This window comes from Balaenoptera ricei, chromosome 18 (genome assembly GCF_028023285.1).
Source record: "Balaenoptera ricei isolate mBalRic1 chromosome 18, mBalRic1.hap2, whole genome shotgun sequence".
Taxonomy (NCBI): domain Eukaryota; kingdom Metazoa; phylum Chordata; class Mammalia; order Artiodactyla; family Balaenopteridae; genus Balaenoptera; species Balaenoptera ricei.
The window spans coordinates 73421239-73448083 of NC_082656.1; the positions used below are offsets into that span (position 1 = coordinate 73421239).

General features: G+C 36.6%; 1 protein-coding gene across 1 annotated transcript in view; it reads left to right on the forward strand.

Annotated features, from left to right (window-relative positions):
- PCCA (propionyl-CoA carboxylase subunit alpha) overlaps positions 1-26845 on the forward strand; it is a 374750-nt gene that overhangs the window by 92528 nt on the left and 255377 nt on the right. The window contains exons 7-8 of the mRNA XM_059903326.1: positions 3203-3334; positions 14947-14983. Of these exons, the coding sequence (XP_059759309.1) occupies positions 3203-3334; positions 14947-14983 (169 nt within the window). The remainder of the gene's footprint in view (positions 1-3202; positions 3335-14946; positions 14984-26845) is intronic.

Genomic DNA, 26845 nt, shown 5'->3' on the forward strand with positions numbered 1-26845 from the left:
CCAGTGATGATGAAAAAATTCCTGCTTTTTTCACGACCATTATACATTTACCTGTATTTAGGTATTATATTTATCATTCATGGTAAATTTACAAGTTCCTTGAAAAGCATAGTTTGAGAAGTAAATTTTATTTACTTTTGGCTTTGGCATGCCAAAGAGACTTACTGGTGATTAGGGAAAATGGGTAGCAAAAGATACAGGGTTAACGGTAGAGTATTGAAAGGTTATTAGTGCATAAATTTTGGCCTTAAGTTCTAAGTCACACAAATCACTCTGGTCAAGAACTCAGGACTTTTGAAACATGCTTCATCACTTTGCAATTACCATACTGTCTTATCCTTGCTTTTTTGGTCAAAGAATTAAGGGAGTCAGAGCTATGATACTGCTTTCTTAATTTGCCTTAATTACATTTAAAGGCTAACCCAGGGAGTACTACCAAAACATAAAAAAGATAAAGATAGAAAGGAAGTTAGTTTATTGAAACATCTGTTTGAGTAGTTACTCAGTGTACTACTGGCTATTTTTCTTTGTGTTGGATGGGAGAAAGAATAGTCACTAAATGCTTGATGTGAGCTCTCTTTCTTGGTAATTTCGCATTTTGGGGTGAGTAATTTTCCTCAAATTAGAATGCATGAAAAAAGTCTGGTTAATCAGTGGTTCCTGGTCGTTGGGCTCTTGTTAATCAGAAGTTTTACTGTATGATCATAATGTATTTTGGATGTTCTCATTAATGTTATTTCTTCAACTCTTTGTGTAGGCATTCTGATTCCTTGATTACATCTGCCTGGCATAGTGGTATTTAAAACATCATTTATGATAAAAATTCCTCCATCTTAGCAAGTAAAATGAGAATATGGAAAGACAATTGATAGTTAAAACATGATTGTTTCCTCTTGACTTAGTGTTTATTGGGTTGTAGGTTTGGGATAAAGAGAAGTGAGTACGATTGTTGCTCTGGTCCAAAATGACTAGTTTATCCAGCTAGAGACACAGAGTATGTGGAGGTGTAGTCCTACTACCACTTTCCCCTCTTACAGAGCAGTTCCATTTTTTATGTGCTTTACATTTTGGGGGTTTCACATAAAATTTTTTTTTTTTTTTTTTAAAGAAAATGATGTTCTGTTAAAACTACATACAAACATTTGATGGAGAGGTACTTAATGAGCATCTGTTATGGCCGAAGAGGTTTCTTATCTAGCATTCTGTTATTGTAACACTGGTAAGTGTTGGTATTTGGGTTCCTATAACGTATTTTGGGGTCCTGTGGACCTAGCTGTCTTATTATTCTAGTGTTCTCTTTTTATCAGGACTTCTGGGTAGAGGACAAGGACTAACAGTTGTGGCACTCAGCTTGGTGTTTTATATTATTATTTATTCAGTGCTTCGATCAAACTTGCAGGGTGGTTATTACCCCCTTGTCACACAAAGAAAGGAGGCTTTAAACTCAATCTAAAAATTCCCCTTTCTTCTGTCTTGCTTCTGGGCAGGAGGGAAAGTATACATCCTGAGTTTAAAGGCATTGGCTTTTCTGTACATTTTATCTGAATGATATCATCTACAATTTTTAATTCCGTCCTTTATTTGATGCCTTTAAAAATCCGTATCTCAGCCTGGACCTATCTTCTAACCTCTGGACCTCTCTGTCTGTCTCCTGAACATGGGCACTTGACTATCCCACAGGCATCTCACCTCAGCATGTATAAAGTTGAAACTGTCATATCTCCCAAATATTTATCTCTTCATATATTCCTCTTGTTGTGTCCCTGCTCTACTTCCACCTCCTGCTCTGGGTGGGTTTAATCCTCTTTGCTCACAATGGCTGAGAGCAATCCAAACACCACACTGCAATAGCTACTCTGGATGATATTCTCATAAGGAGAATGAAGCTCCCTTCTAAAGCCGAGAGTCTTTTCAGGCAGCAGTGCCAGTAGATAGAATATGAGATATAAATTATATGATTTATTCGTTATACTGACCCTGACCAAAGGTCATGGGAGAATCAACAGTTAGGTACCTTACTCTGATGATGCCCTGCATACAATCTAATTTTTCCTTTTTCATAGTTAACCTCCGTTCTTTACCTAATGTGACCTCATTCTTTACCTCAGCAAACCCCCTTTTTACTTCTCTAGACCATGCCCTACAGTGGCACTAACTCCATCGGTATTTTTTTCTGTCCCTAATTAGTTTCCATTAGCACTTTGTTTACTTTAATATCATATAGACAGAGAGGTGGACCCATTGCTGGGGAACTAATTGTGATTTATATAGACTAGTTTTTTTTTTTTTTTTTTTTAATTTTATTTATTTATGGCTGTGTTGGATCTTCGTTTCTGTACGAGGGCTTTCTCCAGTTGTGGCAAGCGGGGGCCACTCTTCATCGCGGTGCGCGGGCCTCTCACTATCGCGGCCTCTCTTGTTGCGGAGCACAGGCTCCAGATGCGCAGGCTCAGTAATTGTGGCTCACGGGCCCATTTGCTCCGCGGCATGTGGGATCTTCCCGGACCAGGGCTCGAACCCGTGTCCCCTGCATTGGCAGGCAGATTCTCAACCACTGCGCCACCAGGGAAGCCCCTAGACTAGTTTTGATTGAAATCATAACTCTACCTGGTAAATTCCCACTGTACTCTTTACTCATTTCTTATAGTCACAAGGATGTCAACATTGCCTACTTTATTTTGTCTATTTCTCTGAGGTGCTGGTGATCTGCTTCATGTTCCCTTGAATTAGTTGATATTCTGTGGTTTTCATCCATGTTATCCCCTACACTTAGCTTAAAGCCTGGCACAAAGTTGGCGTGTTAAACTAGGCACTGTGCTGCCGGGTATTGAGAATACAAAGATTTATAAGGCATTTTTAAAGGTGAACTTACTGTTTAGATTGGGTGGCAGAATACTAGATATAACTACAACACCATAGAAGTTGCTTTTCCAAAGAATACTGTTAATATCAAGAAAGAGTTCTTCATTACTTCTAGTTATTTTTCTTTGACCTGACTTTCATATATCTTTGTTCACATATACTATATGCAACACAGTATTATATATTGTAATATATTGGCTCAAATGCTTGCTTTTAAGTTGTTCTTGGTCTGTGAGTAACTAGTAAATATACATATGGGTTTTTCTTTTTATAAAATTGTGACTCCATATCAAGCACTGAAATGTTTTTGTTATAAGTTTCTCCTGGCATTTCTTCACAGGCAGCAGAAGATGTCATCTTCATTGGACCTGATACACATGCTATTCAAGCCATGGGTGACAAGATTGAAAGCAAATTATTAGCTAAGAACGCAAAGGTTAACACAATCCCTGGCTTTGATGGAGTGGTCAAGGTGAGAAACTGTTTTACTCTAATCTTTATAGTACATGTCCTGAAGTCAGACATTTTGTCAAAAGTGTAAGATAAAATGCAGTTTTTGCTTTTTAAAATATTCATGTATAGATTAAAAAAATCAATGTTGTTTACACTTGGATTATTTTGAATGGCGTAAGTTAGAAAGAGCAAGAAGCCCCTGAAGCATTGTATTTAACGATCAGTGTTGACTTTTACTTTCGTAGGAAAAAACTTGGTGATATAAAAATGTGCTGTTAGATGTGTGGATTTCATTTGTTGGTGGTATATATTTAATGTTTGAAACATTATGATGTTCTCTGTATCTTTATGGTGAGCTTCTGTCCATATGCATAAAATGTGAATTGTAAACTTGTTTGGTATAGCTGTGTGTCACTATAGATCCCAAGCACAGCTCCTCAACCAGCAAGCCGCTTTTGCAGCTGAAGTCTTCTAAGGAAGAAACGCAGAAATTGGAGTATGTGTCTCCCCTTCCTCTCTGCGCTCCTCCCCACTGCCGAGGAAAAATTATTCATTTTTTTTCTCATGAGAAAAGAGTCCCTATGTAGACTAGAACCTTGTGATTTGAATTAGTCTGCAGGAACTCTTCATCTCAGTGTTTCTTATTGTACCTTCTGGGCTGGGCAGTTCTTCATTGTGCTGGATTATTTCATGAATTACAGGACAGTTAGCAAGCATGGCCCCTGGTTAGTAAATATCCTCAGCTTCTTGCCCATATTTACCTATATTTACCTCAATATGTATTCATCCATTTTTTTTTCTTCTCTCATCTTACAAAGAATAGATGTTCCCCATCCTCTGTAAAGCCAATTCTTCCTCTTATGCTCCAGATATACCCTTTATAGACTTCATGGGCTACAGTCTTCACTCATTATCTTTCCTCTCTTCTGTGTCTTAAAATTCTCCTTGTCTTTTAATGCCTTTCCATTATTATTGCTATTAAAAATGCTCAGTCAGTCAAAAATCTACTGATCCCTGAGCTAAGTGGGAAGCATCTGATGATAAAAGAAACCCGTGGTCCCTCACACCACGGTGCTTCCAGTTTAGTGGAAAGAAATATGTGTTCCTCCTCTTCAGAGAGCACAGTAGCCTCTTGTCACTCCACAGCTGCCACCTTAGTTCTCTTTCCTTTCACAGCCAAACGTCTTAGAAGAATAGTCCTCACTTGCTTTCATTTCCACACTTTCCCCCTTATCGTTAGTCTACATCTGGCTTCTTTCCTCATTCCCACCGAAATTTCTCTTGAAAAGGCTACTAGCAACCTCTCCCTCTCATGAAATCCAGTGTGTAATTTTTAATCCTGGTCTTGTCAGTCTCTTCAAAGCATTTCAGTCTCTTGGTTACTCTTTCCTTCTGGAAATACTCACTTCTGGCACATTACTCAGTTCCAGTTTTGTTTTCGTGTTTCTGGCTGGTTTAAATGCTGCTTCTTAGTTTTCATGCTGATTATTCTTCCTACCTTTGTCCCTTAAATGTTGGTTTCATTATGGGTTTTCTCTTATTGGACAGACTCATTCTAAGCAATATAACTTATTTTTATGGCTACACATCTCAAACCTGTATATCTGTTCTAGATATTGCCTTAGAACTGCATATCCAGTTGCTTCTTAAACACGTCTGCCTGATGCCTTTGAGGCACCGTACAAGTCACAAGTTGAAGCTGCTCATCATTTTCTGTCTAGCCAGGGATTGGCGTTCTGTGGCTCCATGCACTCCTGTTTTTGTAAATAAAATTTTATTGGAACACAGCCATGCTCTTTCCTTTATATGTTGTCCATGGCTGCTTTTCCATGGTAATGGCTGAGTTGAGTAATTGTGTCAGAGACCCACAAAGTCTGGAATATTTACTACCTGGCCTGTTCAGAAAATGTTTGCTGACTCCTGCTGTAAACTTCTCATTTTTTCCTTTCCTGCCTGAGAAGATGCTGGCACTTTCCACACCATTTCACAAACTAGAAACTTGGAGTTCCTAATAAATACTGCTACAGAGAATTCACTTAAATATCTTTCTGATCTATTACTTTTATTTTTTTCCTCACACTAACTCCAAGTTCCAACTAACATGATATAGTCTGGATTACTTCACCAGCCTTCTAATTGCTTTCCCTGTAGCCAGTCTTTTTTATTTTTATTTTTTAAATATTTATTTATTTGGCTGCACCGAGTCCTAGTCAGGGCACGCGGGATCTTTAGTTGCGGCATGCGAACTCTTAATTGCGGCATGTGGGATCTAGTTCCCTGACCAGGGATCGAACCCGGGCCCCTTGCACTGGGAGCGTGGAGTCCTAGCCACTGGACCACCAGGGAAGTCCCCTTGTAGCCAGTCTTGGTCTTGGTCCCGTCCAGTTAAATTTCGACACTAAAGCTTGAGTGATGTTTCAGAAATCCAGATTTGATCACATACCTGTGTTTAAAAACTCTTGAATGACTACTCATTTAAATCCTTTGAATAGCTGGCCTTTGTTTCTCTCTTCAGACTGATACTGTGCCAGCTTACCCTTTGCACTGGATGTACCAGCCATATATGACATCTTTCAGATTTTTGAAACTTCTGTTCTTAATTCTGACACGTGTGTTGATTCTGCTTCGGTCTTCACTCCTGACTGTCTTCTACACATAGTTTAGGTCTTGGCTTAAACATACATTTCTCACAGAGGCATTCCTTGACTCTATGTATTAGATTAGGCCCTCTACTGAATTTTCCCTTAATACCCTGTACTTCACTTACCACATTTAAAATTATTTGTTTACTCATCTATTCAGTAAATATTTAACAAGTGCACACTGTTTGTCTAACATTGTTTGAAGTGCTGTGGATATAGTAGGGATCAAAGCAGACCAAAACAAAAAAATATTCCTGCCCTCATTGAGCTTGTGCTATAGAAAAAGGAGACAAATAATAAATAAGAAACATAAGATAGGGAACGGGGAGAGGGAACGCTGGAGGGTAGGATACCTGTTGTTTGAATCCCTGTTTTAGGTTCTTTTGGGTATATACTCAGGAGTAGAGTTGCTGGGTCAGATGAAAAGTCTGCGCTTAACGTTTTGAGGAACTTCCCGGCGGCATCCAAGCCTTTGTGTAATCCACTCCTCTTCAGTTTGGGTAAAACCTGTGATTCGCTTCTCTAACTAAGAGACGATGGTAAAGGGTGATGGCATGTCACTCCCTTAATTAAGTTACATTATATGGCAAAGGTGATGGAATATCACTACGTTCACTTACATTAATAGGGCAAAGTAATTGAGTGTCACTCCTGTGATTATGTTTTATTATAAAAGACTCCATTTTAGGAGACTAGAGAACAGATTCTAGGTGCTGGCTTGATGAAGAGAGCAGCCATATTGAGGAAACCCACATGGCAGTGAACTGTAGACAGCTTCTGAGGATCTAAGTAAAGATGATCTCCATTCGAGAGCCAGCAAAACGGTGGGGGCCTCAGTCATACAGCCTCAAGGAAATAAATTCTGCCAGTCACCTGAATGAACTTGGATTTGTCCCCAGTTGAGCCTCCAAATACAAATGCAGTCTGGCCCATACCTTGATTGCTGCGTTGAAAGGCCCTGAGCAGAGTATGACAAGTCTTTTCTTTATCAGGCTGTCAACTATTGGGTTTTAGTCCTTCTTTACATTCTCGTTTTAGAGAGTTTGGGTAGTGGTTTTATGAACCTTGGTCTATTCAGCCCTAATACTTCTGCCGGTATAGTTGTATTTTTTTTTTTTTTTTTCCGAGCAAGAAATCTGGCCTTCTTGAGATCGTCAGTTTGGGCTTGATTTAGTCACAAGGGTAGTGATGAGTCAGAGTCCAAATTAATTCTGTCTTGATGATTAGTAGCAGAGTCCTCAGGAGTTCAAGGACAAAGTCATTAGGAGAGCATTTGATCTGGAAATTCTATTTGCATTGTAGATCCTTTCTTATGAAGTCAGTGTGTATAGTGTCTCATAGGAGGAAGGAATGTTCCTTGAATAGAGGTTCAAAGGTGACAGTTGGGGGCTGGGATGTGGGAAATGTGAGGAATATTAGAGATAACCATTATCTGAGTAATTTGTTGATGCTGAGAGGGAGCGTCTGTAAAGATGGAGGGATTTAAGTTTGATAGTGTACCACCAGTATCAGTAAGTAATAATTAGTGAAATCTCTCCTTTTGAGTTGATGGCTGAAATGGGTACTTGATTCGCTTTTGGAACATAGCCTATTATATTTTTTTCCCTCATTTTCTTGGCTAATACAAAACAATTGTTTACTCATTGTTACTTCTGGTTGCAAAATCTGCAGGTGTCTTTATCAAAAGACCGATATTAATTTCTGGAGCGGGAGCATCTAATTTTATCTGTAAGGCCATTAGTTTATTCTGCACCTAGTAATGCAGAACACTAGGTGTTTGAGAGTTTGCTTCCCTGTTTTTCCCTAAGGTGCGCCTCTCAGATGAATCATTCATACCAAAAGCTTATGAAAGAGTCTGTTATAATTCTAAATTATCCTTGGTGAAATTATACCATCTAGAAAGATAAGAACATGAATTTGAGTTACAAATTTAATACATTTGAGGAGTAGTCTGACTTACAGCGCAGGCAGCCTGAGACAAACCTGTTTACGAAAGTCTTGTAGTGGCTTACCAAGTCATGGTTGGCCATCTCTAACTGCAGACCTGAGAATGTGCAGTGCCTTGGTGGTTTAGTATTTGGAGGGGAGATCTCTTCCAGACCCAGACTCCCATGGACAAAAAAATGAGTCAAGACAGGGGAAAGTTTTCAAGGTTTTAATATGGGTTTAAAGGCAAATTTTGTCCTATTTGGATACCCTTGAAACCTTCTGAAGTCACTGGCTCCTGGAGGGCACATGAACATGAACTTATAGGTCCTATGCTTGTCTTCTTCCATATGAACTTTGTCTTATGGACTCAGAACAAAAAATGTTGAGGATTTTTTGGAGCTCTCCCCAATGTGAGATTTTTCTCACCATTGTGGTTGGGGAGACCCCTGAGCGTGGGGGGCTCAGTGAGCATCAGAGGAGCACTGCAGTTTTTGAAGCTAGGATCTTGAACTGTGGCTTTTAGTAGGTCTTGAACTGATTCCAGTGGAACCTCCAAGATTGCCTCAAAGTGATGGTATCCTTTACTGTAGTAGGTAGTAAACTTGGTTTTGCTTGATCAACAGGTTTTTTTGGTTGTCTTTTCAGGGAGGCTGCCATTTGACAATCTGCATTTGAATTTCCAACCTCGGTTAATTTGGAAAATAGGGAAAAGTAGAAAGTCAAAGAAAATAAATCCACTGTCTTGTCAGTGTTGTCTCCTTGTATGCCTTAGGTGATTTTTAAGATCCTGTTACACTCTCAAATGATGATAGATTCTCGTTACCTGTGTTAACTTAAGTATGGTATACAGTTTCTAACACCTCTTGTCTGAATTAATTTGTTAAACCACAACTGAACCTGTAGGATATAGTTTTCAGATAAGCATTTAAAAATAATTTTAAGGAATGCCCCTTTGTTTTTCAGACAGATGTTAATACTAGTTTTATTTCTAGTTTGCTTTAAATTATTTCTGATATAAGAGACTGTACATATTTTATTTTCTTTTAAATTTGGTTATTTTAGAAACCTTGTATAGTAATTCCACATTCATTTGGAACTACACTACTTTTCACATTTTGTAGTTTAGTTTTGTTAGGTGTAAAAGATTGCTTTTTTATCTATGCAGATAGAGGTTTGCTGATGCAGATAAATAGTGTAAATTTTTGGAATACCTTGTGGTTTTAGCAACTGCATTAAGCAATACTTTTGCATTGGAAGACTATATGTGCTAATTATAGATAATTCCATCTTTTAAAAATCCATACTTTTTTTTTTTTTTTTCTCCCATTGATCTGTGGTATTTTTAAAGCAATTCTTTTTCTTGGAAACTATAGTCTACTTTTTTTCCTTTAAGTACTTGAGTAAATTAATGTGGTTTCAGTTTGTTATATTTCTCCTTAAAACATTTGTTCCTTTTCCATTTGATTATTTTGAATGTTATTTGGACGTTATATGGAGATGGTTTCCCACATTCCTTTAAAACGTTGTGTGTAGTACTTAAGGAGTCTTCTGGAACGGTTTCCTTTTGTCTTGTTCTTGAGTCACCCTTTTCATTAGAGAGAAACTAATGTTGTTTTAAAGTGTCATTTAAAGTAGTCAAGTATTCAAGTAGTCATCTGGTATGAAGTATTTGCCTTTCATTTTCTTCAGTATCTTATTAACTTGATCTCAGGAACTTGAGAGCAGAATGAATGAAGAGTGTTCATCTGAAGCTGTTGGAAGACAGGGTTGGAATCCCAGCCCACTTGTTTAGCGAGAAATAACAAGCCGAAGACCCTGATTTCAAAGAGCTTCAAGTGCCCTTAGGGAGACCTGCAGATAGACAGGCAATTTAATACATTTTAATAATGTGAAGCTCAGAGTGTATTGGCCCATGTAGGAGGGGCACCTAACCTAGTTTAAGGGCGTCATGGCAGAACTTCCAATGGAAGGATATTTAAGTGATAACCTGAAGTTATCTAAAGTAGTAGTGAGTTAGCTAAAAAGTGAGGGGAATTGATGGAGACGCAGCATTATGGTCAGTGAAAATACCTTGTAAAAGCTTGGAGCTGGGAGACCATGGGAGCTTTAGCAAACTGCAGGTATGCAAGTGTGAGGGGCTGTAGTTAGACAGGGCTGGAGAGAGAATTAGGATCCAGATATGTATGACTTTGAATGCTATGCATCTGGACGTGGAGGTTATTTTTGTGGCTTTGGGAGCCTCTGAATGGTTTCATGCAGAAGAGTTAACATGATAAAACTTGTGGAATTAGAAAACTTATTTTGATTGTGATGTGGAAAATGGATTGGAGCAGTGCAAAACTTGAGGTTGGTAGACAAATTAGAATGCTCTTCTTTTAACCCAGACAATAAATGTTAGGGGCCTAAGATAAAGTATTAGGATGGAGCAAAGTAGATGTTGTGGGGAGACACTGGAAGTGGAATCTGTAAGATTTTGTGATCTGTTAGATGTCAGGTGTGAAGCAGAGGGAGGAATCAGCAATGATTAAATTGCTGCATTTGGTTCTAATTACCTACCAGTGTACCAGAAATTTATTAGACTTCTCTGAGTTTCTCTTGTTCTGTAAGAGAGAATAGTAATATTTACATCTCAGAGCAGAGTGTGGTAGTATATTTGAATGAGGTTTATAAATTATGCAGTGTAGGTTTAAAGTAGTAATTGTTTTTATCACCTGATTAGCCAGATTTTAAACACTGCACTTTTGCTTTAGCAGAAAGAGCCAGATAATAACAACAAAAAACTAGTGAGAAGGGAATCATTTAAAAAACCAAAAAATCAGAAAGCTGTGTCCTAGTAATTAAAAAGTACAATATTAGACATCAGTATCCTTTTTCCCTGCTAAACCGAGAATAACTTTCCTGATGATGCTTCAAAGGCTTTAAGGCTTTATATTTTTGAAAAAGGGTTCGGTTATGTTTACTATGCTGTTTTACAATAAGAGAAACGTGTACTAAATCTTAGGTTCGAAAATATCAATAAATTAAACAGAAAGAGTCTTCGGTTTGACTTGGAATTATCTGGAAAATAGAATCAGCTGGAACCTATCTCCTGAACCCAGGATTGTTGAAAGTTTTGCTTTACTTTGTATATGAATGCAGAATAGTTTGAGGATGCTTTTTGTGTACAGATAGAGCTTTTACCCATAGTGTCTTTTTTTTTTTTTTTTTTTATGTGGGCCATTTTTAAAGTCTTTATTGAACTTGTTACAATATTGCTTCTGTTTTATGTTTTGTTTTTTTGGCCACGAGGCATGTGGGATCTTAGCTTCCGACCAGGGATTGAACCTGCACCCCCTGCACTGGAAGGCGAAGCCTTAACCCCTGGGCCGCCAGGGAAGTCCCATGTCCATAGTGTCTTGAAGCAATGATTTTTTTGTTTTCTTCAGAAACAGTCACTGATTTGTTCAGAACCAGCTGAGGAAAGTAAACTCCTAAGTAGCTTCCCATACTGATGAGTAGCAGGACTCTCATCCAGTGAGTGCAGAATTCGGGGTTGGTAAGTAGGCTGTATGTAGCAAGTGAGAAGGGAGAGGTGTGGTCTGAATCGTGGGTGGTGGAGCCAGTATTGGACACTACCGTCACTGTAGAAATAAATTGGGTGTTTAACACCAGGGAGGACTATTTGAATTTGCCTGCCTTTGTTATAGATTTTACTTCCCTTCCCTGCCCAAGAAGAACCCTGCTTACCAGCTGTAAAGAGTACTCGGATCATCTGATCCAGTGAAGGGCACTGGAGGTACAAGTGCACATTTTTGCAGTATTGTAGTGCCAGTATTAGTTCTGTATCATACAGGTTCAGAGAATGAGTGATGACCACAGGATAGGACAACCAAGGGCAGGCAGGAAAGGAACAAACTTGATAGTTGGGGGTGCGGGCTGCCCATTTTATCACATATTGCCAACCTTAACTGAGTGCTTTACTATTTGCCAGACTCTGTTCTAGTGCGTTTCAGCTGTTACTAATTTCATCTTCTTAATAACCCTGTGAGATATTATGTCCATCTTACAGATGAGGAAACCTAATTCCATAGAGGCATACTGGTAGGTAATGCGTTCACTGTCACTGAGCCAGCATTGGAGCCCATGCCTTTGGGCTCCAGTATCTGTGCTCTTAGCTGCTGGGCTTTGCTGCCTCACAGGTGGCTGCTACAGACCATTAACAGATAAACTGGACCTGAAGAAAAAGCATCCAATTTTTTTAGCTCCTTTTTACACTGTTGTGATCTACTTATTTGGTTATAGCAACATCACCTACCTCTCCCGTCATACTCTCTGTAAAACAGAATTTTTTACTGTTTTATTCTTCGGTTGGATGACAGAGCTCACTTAATGTAAGCTGTGCTGAAATAGAGGAGTAAAAGAAATGGTTACTGGTTCTGTTGGCTTCTTTCCTCTTTCTCCATTTCTTGAACTGCTGTTTTAGAATTATATAGCTTAATACTTTCCTGCAATCCTTTCCTCGTCAGATGATTGTTGGTCTTTTTCTTGTTGGTTCAGTTTTTTTTTTTTACTACAAAAATTTTTTCTACCTATAGCCCTACAGGGAGGTTACACTGTGGGATGTGTCAGTGCCATTGAATTTGGAGCTATTAGGCTGGCCAAAAAGTTCATTCGGGTTTTTCTGTAACATTGTGCGGCAAAACCCGGACGAACTTTTTGGCCAACCCCGATATATAGGACCCTTTTATCTCTTTGAAAGTAGTTTTGTATATGTGCTGAAAGAACATATTGGAGCTAGGTGTACTTAATAGTTTATTGTTGAAACTGATACTAGAGGATTTTAATGTCTAGTACATAATATGTGCGCAATTAAATATTTTGGGATGAATGAATGACAAGTGAAAAATTAATTTTAAAGACAGTTTGATTTTACTTGGAAGGTCATTTAGTAGAATTTGCTTTTCATAGTAAGAAAACTTAAGCATACTGATTAGTTAAAACACAAGATTGTTTTATGGCAGTTTATAAAAGTGTTGGATTTGTAGCAGCTAAAGAATTTTTAGAAGTTTTGCTTTGTGTAAACATATCTCTCTCTGTACACAGTCCATCCATAATATGTATATATAAATACGTATTAAAATATTACTAATGAACTAACATTGCCTGTTTGTTCTCTCAGGTAATGAACCTTTTAGATAGCAGGGTTTTTTCTCTCTGAATATCTTTTGCAAATATACTATTACACGTTTGAAAGAAAAGACATGTTAAAAGTTTCCTTCTAGGCTTCTTATAATCCAGTCTCCATCAGCCAGCACTCTTCCTGTATTTTGTTCGCGAGGCACTAATTGTCCGCATTTGGCAGGTTTAACACTTCCTGACAGAGAGGCTATTAAGGGGAAGTATTCTCCAATAACTGTCACTGGCTTGAACAAAGAACCTTCAAACTCAATGTGTGGAAACCACTAACATTATTAAATGACCCTTTTCATGGATTTTTATCCCTTTAAGCTAAAATTTGGAGAATGTAAGGTCACTGAAAACAGCAAGGTGTAATAAAGCAGTAAACGTTGATTTTTTGCGGGGGTAGAATGGGAAGTATAGATTTATCTCTGACTTGAAAACAATTGTTATTTGGAAAATCTCATTAGCAGATGTGACTGCTTGGAGTTAAAAAAAAAAAAAAAAAAGACTTAAAACTGATGTTGCTTACAGGACTGCTTTGAACTTAACAAGCACCTATTTGTGGAGCAGACTGGCTAATGAAAGGAAATTAAATTTTTCTGACAACTTCCCCTGCCAACCTCCTTATTCAGGGGATGTTATTAGGTACTGAAGACTTTTAAGGAAGATTTTTTTTTTTTTTATTAGACATGAATGAAGCAGTTATAAACATCCCCCGCCCTCCCATTTTGGGGGAGGATTCTGACATGGTTACTCTACATTTTTAAAGTATTAGCTTAAAAGCTTAAAAAATACCAACCTTTACTTTGATATTTTAAAGTTATTTTCTAAAAATTCAGGCATTCTTACCAGCTACTGGTTTCAAAACATTATTGTCATTCCCTGTGATAGTTTACTTTATGTCACTGAATTATTTAAAAAGTTAAATTTACTAGGATTTACTTGGATTTAAGATCTTTTCAGCTTTCTCTTTACTGTTATCTGGGGGAAACGTATCAGGAGTGTCCTGTGTTGGACCTGTTAGGTGAGAATTAATGATCAATGAAATGGTTTAGATTCAAGGGACGTTTTGGTCCATTCAGTGGCATTGGTTGATATTTAGCAGTAAGTAATCCTTACATTCATAAACTTTTACCTTGTGCTGTTTTATTTATTTTTATTTTTAAATTTTTTTATAGAAGTATAGTTGATTTACAGTGTTACCTTGTACTGTTTTAGAATGCCTTTTCTTTCTTTGGCTTTTTGGAAGTTTTCCCCCCACTAGATGGTTCATTGAATTTCAGGTTTTAATTTATGTTAACAAGATGTAACTGGTAAAGATAAAATATGTACCCCAGAAATGGATGAAATAAAAAAGCAAAAAGAAAAAGTAATGGAGATTACTAAAGGAATTTTTTGAGGGGAACAATTGGCAATTCCTATAGATACTAGGAATTTACTTTTTTGTTTCTGGAAAATCTGTTGATCTCCTCCCAAACAATAGAGAATCAACTCCCCCTGCTGACAGAATCAAGGAAAACATGACATATAAATATCAGAGACAGAAACAAGCTGGCTGTGGACAAGCTTTAATGATCTGATTTATGGTTCAGTATTGATTGTAAACATCTAGATTCTGCCGTTAAATTCCAGCAACGGCACCAAATCATTTGGCAATTCTGGTAGTGCTTCCTGCCAGCTCATTTCAAACTGCTTTGAGTTTCTTAATATAATAATGATGAGGTAGAATTTACTTTCCACTTATGGTATTAATTTTACATTTCTCTGAATAAAAAGAGAAGGTTGTAAAATTGAACATTAAATGAATCGGAGGAGACAGTAGTGCAATATATGACTGCCCTAAAGACATTGTGCAATGGTTGATGGGCTTAATGTTGGGTCTCATTTCCTGCTTTTACAGGATGCAGATGAAGCTGTCAGAATTGCAAGGGAAATTGGTAAGTTCTTAAATTAACTTTGGTAGGATTTCTATGTCTTTTAGCAGATATGGTTGAGTAAACATGTAATACGTAATTCCCGTGGAGCAAATAATAGTTTAATAGTTTCAGGTTTCTGATTACTTGTTCCTCTGGAAGAATTTATCAGCGGAATTACCATATTCTATTATTAAAGGGAACTTTAAAGAGTAATTTGACCTTAATTATAGTTCCTTTGTAAGAGAAAATCACTGGCTAATTAAAAGAAGGAATTGTCTTAATAGTTCTTGAGATTGGATGTAATGTAAATTTATATATATGTAGTTGAATGCAACTTACTAAAGGACATACATGATTAACATGAAGATTTCGTATTTGACAAGGCTCTTCAAGTTTTTACCTTTTCCTAAGAATTTAAGTATCAACTTAAAAATCTTGCTAGGAAAGAGAAAATACAATGTGAGAAATGAGAACAGAATATTCTAAATTGGAGTAAAAGGTAAACTGAAGGACATATTAATGACTGTTTTACTTGCCTGTTGTATGTATAATTATACTGGGGCAGTGCTTCCTGACTTTCTATTTTCAAAAATATTCCTGGCACTCTTGACAAGTATTGTATTTTCAGTACCTGTTAATTAAGAAAATGCATGGGCATACTGTTATCATAGATTAGCAATGCTATTAAATAACTTTACAGTTTTATTAATCAGTTCATATTTGTTTACATTTGACAAATATTTGTAGGTAGATGAGAGAAATTAGACAATGCTTGGTAGTTAGGAATTCACAGCATCTTAGCATTCCTGCACTGATGGGGCCAAGCTTTTCAGCATCCCACATTAACATTTCTTTAGTCCTGTTTTCTCTGATTATTTAGAATTATTTTATTCATTTGGAGAGCATTTACTTTGGCTGATTTGACTGATATAGGTCCTGGACTTAAGACCAGGCCCTAGAAAATCTTATTTTATCTGACTGTAACATCTCTTCATTAATCATTTCTTCAGGCTTCAGAAAGCATCAAAAAGCATCTCAGTACTTCTCAGGAAGATTTGCTAGGTTCTGAATATAGGTTGGATTTCATGGAACTGATTTTTGGTTTATATCTTTAAGAAAATCAAAAGCTTCTCTCTGTGGTTTGAAATCACTGCATTCCTCATAGCCTAAGAGACTATAACATGTCTGTTGGCTTTTGAGGAGACTTTCCTAAAATAATTTTATTCTGTTGTGTACTTGTAAATGTCAAAAGTCATCTTTCTCGTTCTAGTTTAGATATTATTATTATCTATATAACAGGACATAATAATACTATTATCACAATAGTATCTACATAAAAAGAACAGAATATTTGGAGGAATTTAGAGAAATAAAAAGGGGTTAGGAGAAAATCTTGAATTCCGTTGGTGTGTCACAATTTGAATTATGAATCTTCAACTCTTGAGAATTCCCTTTGTATAAATGGCAGGTTGCTTTGCTTGCTCTTTCATGTCTTGTCTTCCACTTTAAGGAAAAAAAAAAAATTGTGACCTTTAAAATAACCAGTGAATCATGGTGGGACTCTGACCAGTTCTCATCACTTGGCTCTTTCCTCCCTTACTATTTTAGTGCTGTACTTAACCACCCTCAACCCGCTTCAGTTTTTTACTTACTGAGTTTATCTAATTCAATTGAAGGCTCTTTTCTTTATATTTGGGCACATCCGTTATGGTCCTTCTTCTTTCCTGTCTTTCCTCTAGTTCTTCCCCAGTTGCTCTTTCTCATTCGTGAAATGAATGATCGCAATCATGGCTATTAAGTATAAGAGTGCTAGTGTTTTGCTTATGCTGAAAGAAAGGGAAGCCATAAAATTTGAGGTGAAGTAAAACATAATAAAGAACCAGGGTCATCAGCCTTATAAAGCTTTTGAAATTTCCCTGAAAACCCCCTCTGAATCACTACTGAAACCTCCCATAAAACCTTTTCCCTCAAGTGCCAGCTTCTAAAATAAGTTAAATTACATATTATTAAAGTTACTTGGTTTTCTGTATTGTTTGGTTGATTCATCACTTTTCTGCTAATTTTATTGAGATATATCACATTTTAACTACATTATGATTTTGATGACTTCTTGTGAGTTTGTCTAAGAGTTGAATTGAACATTGATTCCCTGGGAAAATATGTTCCCATTTCTAAACAACTGAATTATAATCAACCTTTGAACCTATCCATTTGTAGGTTGCGGATGGTCCATTTGTCATGCCTATTCACAGATTTCTCTGTTTTACTTCTTTCTGTGTTACATGGTGAAAATGAAATTGATTGTCTTTTCTGTGGTTCCCTTCTCTCTCACATCTGTACTTCTTTCTGGAAACAGGGATCTGGGCTGCCGGAGGAGGAAACTACCGCGTTGAGCATTGATGAATTAGGTGCCTTTTGCATAATAGTAGCTCTTGTTTATGGAGCACTTTTTCCATGTAGCAGGCACTTTGTGAATGTTATTTCTAATGCTAATTATTGGGTTAATTATTTTCATTTACATTTAAGAAACTAAGGATTAGAAATGGTAAGTAATTTGCTCAAGGTCACAGAGCTACTGAGTGGTGGGCTACTTTAAATTTAGGGTCATTTAGCTCCAAAGAGCATGGATTTTTCAATATACTTTGGAAAACTAATGGTATTAGAGGTTGAGAGCTAAAATTTGAGTTACTGCTTTGTGTAAAATAGTATAAGGCACTTAATCATGTTATATGTGGAATTTAAGAATCAGACAGCCCCTTATTGACAGGGTGAGAGACAGTTAAGACTTAATATGTTACTTCTATGTACTTGTTTTTTGGTCTTCCTTGTCTCCCTCATTCTCACTCCTGATTTTTTCCTTTTGACCTCTCAAGTTTAAAGATACAGGGCTATTGATCCCCAGTTTATCTTTAACCCCAGAGATAGGCAACAGCAATCAGTAAGCTTGATTTGCATTAAAGTTTGAGCTTTTTACTGGATCAAAGGTCCTTAATACAATCAAGACAAAATTGATTCTTAAAAGGAAAAGAATTTGTAAATCTAAACCCTGTTCTTTAACAACTTCCAGATTATTCTGATTGTTTTCTTTTCTTCTGCCTGTCTTCCTTACAGTCACAAATCATACCCAATTTAAGAAAAATTTTTTTGATCCTCAGATCCACCATACTCCAAACCTGCTTCTCCCACGGTTTCTACATCTCGGTAGATGTCACTCCATTCACTCAGTGGCTAAAGCTAAAACCCAAGATCTATCCTGGTGCCTTTTCCCCTGTCATCCTATTGTCAGTCTATCAATAGATACTGTCAAGTCTTCATTCAGAATATCTCCCATATTCACTACTCACTATCTTGACTACCAACACTCTCCTCCAAACTACCATTGTTCTTGCAGGGACTATGATAATAGTTTTCCTACTTCTTTTCTTAAACACTTCAAAGCCATTCTTCACATAGCAGTCAGTGTGATATTTTAAAACTCTAAATAATAAGGACACACCCCATCTCATCCCACCCAATTGATCCCAGCCTTAAACCTGTTAATGACTTTCCCTTGCACTTAGATAAAATTAAAATTCCTTACTGTGACTACAAGCCCCAAATGATTTGACACCTGCCTTTCTCTCCAATCTCATTTTATACTACTCCCTTCCTTGCCTACCATACTTCAGTCACACTGGCTTTCTTTTTATTTATTTATTTATTTATTTAATTTATTTTTGGCTGCGTTGGGTCTTCGTTGCTGCACGTGGGTTTTCTCTAGTTGTGGCGAGCGAGGGCTACTCCTTGTGGCTTCTCTTGTTGCGAAGCACGGGCTCTAGGTGCACGGGCTTCAGTAGTTGTGGCTCGCGGGCTCTAGAGCGCTAGCTCAGTAGTTGTGGCTCGTGGGCGCTAGAGCGCAGGCTCAGTAGCTGTGGTGCACGGGCTTAGTTGCTCCACGGCATGTGGGATCTTCCCGGACCAGGGCTCGAACCCGTGTCCCCTGCGTTGGCAGGCGGATTCTTAACCACTGTGCCACCAGGGAAGTCCCTACACTGGCTTTCTTGATTACATCAAACTTCAGGGCCTTAGAATAAGACTTTTGGGGGTGGGGTAGGAAGCCTGGAATACTCTTGCTGATATCTTCACATAGATGGCTCCTTGTAGCCTTTCATATCTTGGCTTAAATGTCATGTTTTCAAGAGCAGACACTCTAACATTACCACTCAGTAATTCTGTTTTATAACCATATTCCAAATTTCTGCAAAGTACTCATGCCTTTTGGATATTTTTCTTGTTTGTTAACTTTTTCCTCAATGTGTTACTTTGAAAATTTTCAATCATACAACATTTTTAAAGACTTTTACAGTGTATACCTATATACCCAACACCAATACTCCACTATTAATCTTTTGCTAGATTTGCTTTATCGCTTATCTATCCATTGGTTAATCCATTTTAATTTTGGTGCATTTCAAAGTGCATTGCAAATATCAGTATGCATCCCACTAAATACTTCAACATAGATGTCTTTAACTTAATTCAGTATTTGTATACAATTTGGTTATCTTGAGGCAAAATTTATATACAGTAACATGAACAGGTCTGAAGTGTATATTTGCTGATTTTGATATATGCATACCCACCCTGTGTAACCCAAAACCCCACTAAGACGTTGGACATTACTGTCACCCCAGAAAGTTCCCTCATACTCCTTCCATGTCAGTATCACCCCCTCAGATTTAGAGACAACCTGTTCTAAATTTTTATACTGATTATTGGATTTTTAAAAATTGAGATAAAATTTAAATAGTATAAAATCTGGCCTTTCAAAGTGTACAATTCAGTGTTTTTTAGTATATGCACAGGATTAATGAACTATCACCACAGGCTAATTCCAGAACACTTTCATTACCCCTAAAAGAAACTCTCTGTCCATTAACATTCACTCCTTATTTCCTGGCCCCTGACAATCACCAATTTACTTTCTGTTTCTATGGATTTACCTATTCTGGATATTTCATATAAATGGAATCATAAAACATGTGACCTTTTGTGTCTTTTATGTTTTCGAAGTTCATCCATGTTTTACCATATATCAGTACTTCATTCCTTTTATGACCAAATAATATTCCGTTGTGTGTTTATACCACATTTTGTTTATCCGTTCACCTGCGGATGGACATTGGGTTGTTTCCAGCTATTGACTATTGTAGATAGTGCTGCTGTGAATATGCATATACAGGTATATGTTTGCGTACCTGTTTTCGATTATTTTGGTATGTACCTAGTTGTGGAATTGCTGGTTTATATGGTAAATCTATGTTTAACTTTTTGAGGCACCTCCAAACTGTTTTCCACAGTGGCTGAATCATTTTACATTCCTACTAGCAATGTATGAGGTTTCCAGTTTCTTCACATCCTTGCCAATACTTGTTATTTTCTTTTTTATTTCTTTTTTTAAAAAATATTATGGCCATCCTAGTATGTGTGAAATGGTATCTCACTGTGCCAGACATTGGCAGAATGGATAAAAAACATGATCCAACTATTTGCTGTCTATGAGAAACTCACTTTAGATCCAGAGACAGAAATACATTAAAAGCGAAAGGATGGAAAAAGATACCCCATGCAAATAGTAATCAAAAGAGAGCTGGGGTGGCTATACTAATATCAGACAAAACAGACTAAGTCTAAAACTGTCATAAGAGACAAAGACATTATACATTGATTATTTTAAACATATTGACTATTATAAACATATATGCACCAAACAGCAGAGATGCAAAATATATGAGGTAAACATTGACAGAATTGAAAGGAGAAATAGATAGTTCTACAATAATAGGTGGGGACTTCAGTAGTACAATTTAAATAATGGGTAGGATATCTACAGAGAAGATCAATAAGGAAGTAGAGATCTTAACACTTTAAACAAATGAGACCTTATAGATTATATGTATATATAGAACACTCTACCCAACAATAGAATACATATTTTTCTCAAGTAATTCTCTATTAAAAGGAAGAGTGAAAGAGTGAATGATTGAGTTATGAAGGATATTTAAAGGAAAGGAGAAAATAGTATCAAACCAGAACAGTATCTCATAAAGTATGTTCCTTGTCCAACAATATTCCTGGGACTTAGTTTGATGTGGAAGTATCCGCCTGCCCCTTTTACTGAATTATCTTGATGGGTTGCTCTTCTCTTAAAATAGTGTGGGGCTCCCTCCATTAAGTAAATTCTGTCTTTGCAAATGTTTGCTTTATGTTCATCTGGTTACTATTTTATGGTAAAATTGACCATGGGTTAGTTTCCTTTGTATTTCTTGTATTTAAGACAATGATCATCACATAGTATATATTGAGCAAATGGTTATTCAGTGAATGAATCAAAATAGAAATTTATATATAAGTATGGAAATGAAGTTAAGTAGTCACATTTTAAAGTTTTTTTTTTTCATAGTATTCATAGATCATGATTTGACAATAATTTTCTCAGTGTTTTTCCTTAATCTCCAGTTTTGTAATGGAGATGCCTGGGAAGAATAGGAATATTAAGTAAACCATGATAAACTCTCAGCAAATAGATAACTAAAAAAAAAATCTAGAATTATTCAAGTAAATTTAGTATGTGGTTGTTAATGACTATAGCTCATCAATTCATATAGGCTGTCCTTGGATTCACTAGGCAGGACTAAAGGAAGTTTTTAGGAATCTAAGATTCAAATGTATGAGAGTCTTTTCCTGTACCTTATTGCCTTCACACTAACTGTTGACGTGACATCTTAACGTTCTTTGCAAGTTATGCTTTCACATATGCCTTGGCCTCTGTCTCTGATAAGTGTATAGGAATTGCTTTGTCTTTTCTTCTCTGCCCTGGCTATTTTTTTCCTTGTCCTTTGCCTCTTCTTCTCATCTTCCTTTTGGCATGGTATAACGTTAAAAAAAGGTTGCTCTTTTTTTTTTTTAATATAGAAGAACAAATTGTTCATGCTAAAGAGGGATAGAAATACTTAGCTAAGCCCTGAAATCTTTTATTTCCTTTATTTATTTCATGCTGCTTAGAAAACTTTTCACATGTAATATGTGACTTTGTGGTTAAAGATATATTGAGGAAGCCTTTGAAAAGATATTACAATTTATACCTTTTTCATAATCTTAGGTAATGTTAATTCATTTTCCAATTTGGTCCTCAGTAGAAGACACATTTACTAACTAACTAACTAACTAACTAACTAATTTATTTATTTATTTATTTATTTATTTATGAGCTTTATTAAGAAATGCCTAAGGTTGAAGAACATGGTGTTAAAGTATTCTTTGTAAAATTCATTAAAGAATGAGGTTTTTATTTTGCAGTTTTCCTATTATTGAAGTAATGCAGTCATTTGAGGTTAGAATGATAGTCCTTGGGAGTTGGGAACGTGTATTCCGTGTCCCTTCTTTCTTTCCCATTGTCAGTTGGGTACTTACATTTTCTTTTATTACGCCAGTATACACATTTTGGGTTTAAGCATGATTTCACAAGTTCTCGCTCTGTATTTTACCATGTCATATTTGTTTCCACTGCCTCTCTCTCTTTGTTTTATTGTAGTTCGTTCTTGCATGCCTTTTCTTTTTTCTATTACTCTATTGCAAAAGGCTCTGCATAGTGTTCGGACACTAATGTGAAGACATTAAGACTGGTTTTTGTTTGGAAACTTTCTGTCTGTGAACCCATTCTGCTCTAATCTATACACTGATGCGTGCTTGATTTCTGATCCCTGGATCAGAGTTAGGGATCTAGTATTTTTTATTTGTCCGAGTAGAGGGAAATAGGTAGACCACCAGATCAGTTTTTCCCAAAAAAATGTAATTGCCTTTCTTTGCCATATTAAAACAAAGTACTGTTATGTATTGGTTTACTTTCTTATAACACAGCTTGATTATATCTTTATGTGTATAATATTAGTTCATTCTTATTTAAACTCAGTGTATTTATATAGTTATTTATGTATTTATGTGTGCATGGCTATCTTAGGAAAGACAAAATATCCTGTGCCCACTTCACCCTTTTTCATTTTCCAGTGGTAAAAACTCAGTGATAATAAATATCATCTACACATACCTTTTTTTAGAGGTTGTGTGTATCTGTGGTAGTAGTAGATAGGAATAATTCATAGTTGGACTGCAACACATATATGTTTACATTCTAGCTACTGGATAATTATAGACCGCAGATAGATACAAATATGCATCACCTCAGTCTGAAGTGTGCTAAACCAAAGATATACCAAAACTAAATTGATAATGATAAAACTAAATGAACTATATAACTAATTTGTAATTAAAAGACAACAGTAAAAAGTGGAAAATTATGACCAAATAAACACAACATGGGAAATACATTGATGATGGAATTTATTTTCCCAAATTGCTTGGAACTATCTCTTTGTATTCACAATATGAACTTTTCAGTGTAGCCAAGTGTTGCATGACAGCCAAATTGCCTAGTAGATTTTGAATTACATTTCCTCGGAAAACTTAGTAATGTGCTAAATTTTATTTGAGTCTATGCAATTGTCATTAGTTTATCAGAGCTCCAGTATTTCATACTTTTATTGCCCTTCCCCTGTGACCTTAAACAACAAAAATTTACTTTTTCTTTTTATTATTATTATTATTTTTTAAATTTTGATTTATTTATTTATTTATTTATTTTTGGCTGTGTTGGGTCTTCGTTTCTGTACGAGGGCTTTCTCTAGTTGTGGCGAGCAGGGGCCACTCTTCATCGCGGTGCGCGGGCCTCTCACTATCGCGGCCTCTCTTGTTGCGGAGCACAGGCTCCAGACGCGCAGGCTCAGTAGTTGTGGCTCCCGGGCCTAGTTGCTCCGCGGCATGTGGGATCTTCCCAGACCAGGGCTCGAACCCGTGTCCCCTGCATTGGCAGGCAGATTCTCAACCACTGCGCCACCAGGGAAGCCCCTACTTTTTCTTTATCCTACATGTTTACTTCCCATTGGTAAGATTGTGGGGTGGGGAGGAGTTCTGTTCTTTGCCATCTGAAATGGATTGGATCACAGAGGCAGGAAGTAGAGGGGTCTCGATTTTGATTAGCAGTGAGGCTTTCTCTGTGGCTCAGCATTCACTATTATATTGCGTTATGTGGTTTTGCAATTTGCATATCATTGTCAGCATTTCCTAAATCTTGAATTCATCAGCTTTCTCCATTTATCCTACTGTTGTCTTTGTTTAAGCTAGTGTCATCTCTTGCCTAGATCACTGTAATAGCCTTCCAAATGTGCTCCTCTGCCACAGATTAGATACCTGTCTTAGAAGCAGACTGGAATTTTATTGGGGAATATTTTTGGGACCAACACATGTGAGGGAGTGAAAGAAACTGGATCGAAGGAGAGGTTGAGTTGAGTTGAGATGCAGACTCAGCAAAGGCCTTAGCTAATCCTAGAGAGAATTCTGCATATTGGTTGGTCTTTTATAGTTGTCTCAAGTTGGGCATATCTTGGTTGTTTCTAGGTTTTGGCGATTATGAATAGAGGTGCTATAAACATTTGTGCACAAGTTTTTGTGTGGGCATAAATTTTCAACTCAGTTGCGTAAGTATCTAGGACTACAACTGCTGGGTCACATGGTAAGACTATATTTAGCTTTAGGTAGGATCACTTTGCATTCCCACCATCCAGGAGTAAGTTTCCTGTTGCTCTGCATCTTTGATAGCATTTGGTGTTATCAGTATTTTGGATATTAGCCATTCTAATAGGTGTGTAGTAGTATCTCATTGTTGTTTCAATTTGCATTTCCCTGATGGCATAGGATGTTGAACATCTTTTCATATGCTTATTTGCCATCTGTCTATCTTCTTTGTTAAGGTGTCCAAATTTTTTACTCATTTTTTAATTGGGTTATTATTTTTGAGTTTTAAGAGCCCTGTATATTTTAGATATAAATTCTTTATCAGATATGTTTTACAAATATTTTCTCTTAGGCTGTGACTTGGGTCTGCATTCTCTTAAGAGTGTTTTTGCAGAGCAGAAGTGTTTAATTTTAATAAAGTCCAATTTATCAGTGTTTTTCTTTCATGGATTGTACTTTTGGTGTTGTTTGTAAAAACTTATCGCCAAACCAAAGGTCACCTAGATTTTCTCTTATTTATTTTCTAGACATTTTATTGTTTAGCATTGTATAGTTGGGTCTACAATCTACTTTGAGTTAACTTTTGTGAAATGTATAAGGACTGTGTCTAGATTCATTTTTTTGCCTATGGATGTCCAGTTGTTCTAGTACCATTTGTTGAAGAGACTGTCCTTTCTCCATTGAGCTGCTTTTGCTTTCTTGTCAAGGATCAGTTGACTGTATTTGTGTGGGTTTATTTCTAGGCTTTTTATGCTATTCCATTGATTGATTTGCCTGTACTTTTACCAATATCATGGTGATTTTATTACTTAGCTTTATAGTAAGTCTTGAAGTTGGGTAATGTCAGTCTTTCACATGTGTTACCCTCTTTTAATATTGTGTTGGCCATTATGAGTCTCTTGCTTTTCTATATAAATGTTAAAATCTTTTTGTTGATATACACAAAATAACTTGCTGGGATTTTGGTTAGGATCGCGTTGAATCTATAGATCATTTTGGGGGAGAATTGGTTATCTCAACAATATTGAGTCTTCCTATCCATGCACGTGGAATCTTTCTCCATTTATTTAGATCTTCCTTAATTTCATTTATCAGCATTTTGTAGTTTTCCACATATAGATACTGTACATATTTTGTTAGACTTATGCCTAAGTATTTTATTTTGGAGGGGGCTAATGTAAATGGTGTGGTGTTTTTAATTTCAGGTTTTAATTGCTGGTATTTGGGAATGCAGTTAACTTTTGTACGTTAACCTTGTATCCTGCAACTTGGCTATAATCACATTAGTTTTAGAAGATTTTTTTTGGTGGTGGTCGTTGTTGATTCTTCGAGATTTTCTTCATAGACAGTTTTATTTCCTGCTAATGAAGTTGTATTTCTTTCTTCCCAATTTGTTTACCTTTTTCTTGTCTTATTGCATAAGGTAGGTCCTGTAGTAAGATACTGAACAGGAGTGGTAAGAAAGGACGTCCTTACCTTGTTCCTGATCTTAGGGGGAAAGCATCTCGATTCTCACCATTAAGAATGAGGTTAGCTGTAGGTATTTCGTAGATGTTCTTTATGAAGTCTAAGAAGTTTCCTTCTATTCCTAGTTTGCTGAACTCAATGGCTGTTGGATTTTGTGAAATGCCTTTTCTGCATCTGCTGATATGGTCATATAGTTTTTCTTCTTTAACCTATTGATGAGGTAGATTAACTGGTTTTTGAACGTGGAACTAGCCTTGCATACCTGGAATAAATCCCATTTGGTCATGGTATAATTCTTTCTATACATTGTTGCATTTTTCTTTTCAGTCATTTTATTTTTAAACCTGGATATTCCATTTTTAATTTCTAAATATTTTCTATTTCTCTCCTCATCATGATCATTTTTCCTTTAACTCCGTTCCCATGCTTACAGTGTTTGTAATGACTGTAATTTATAATAGGATTTTTTTTTTTTGTTTGTTTGTTTTTTGTTTTTTTTTTATACTGCAGGTTCTTATTAGGCATCAGTTTTATACACATCAGTGTATACATGTCAATCCCAATCGCCCAATTCAGCACACCACCATCCCCACCCCACCGCAGTTTTCCCCCCTTGGTGTCCATATGTCCATTCTCTACATCTGTGTCTCAACTTCTGCCCTGCAAACTGGCTCATCTGTACCATTTTTCTAGGTTCTGCATACATGCATTAATATACGATATTTGTTTTTCTCTTTCTGACTTACTTCACTCTGTATGACAGTCTCTAGATCCATCCACGTCTCAACAAATGACTCAATTTCGTTC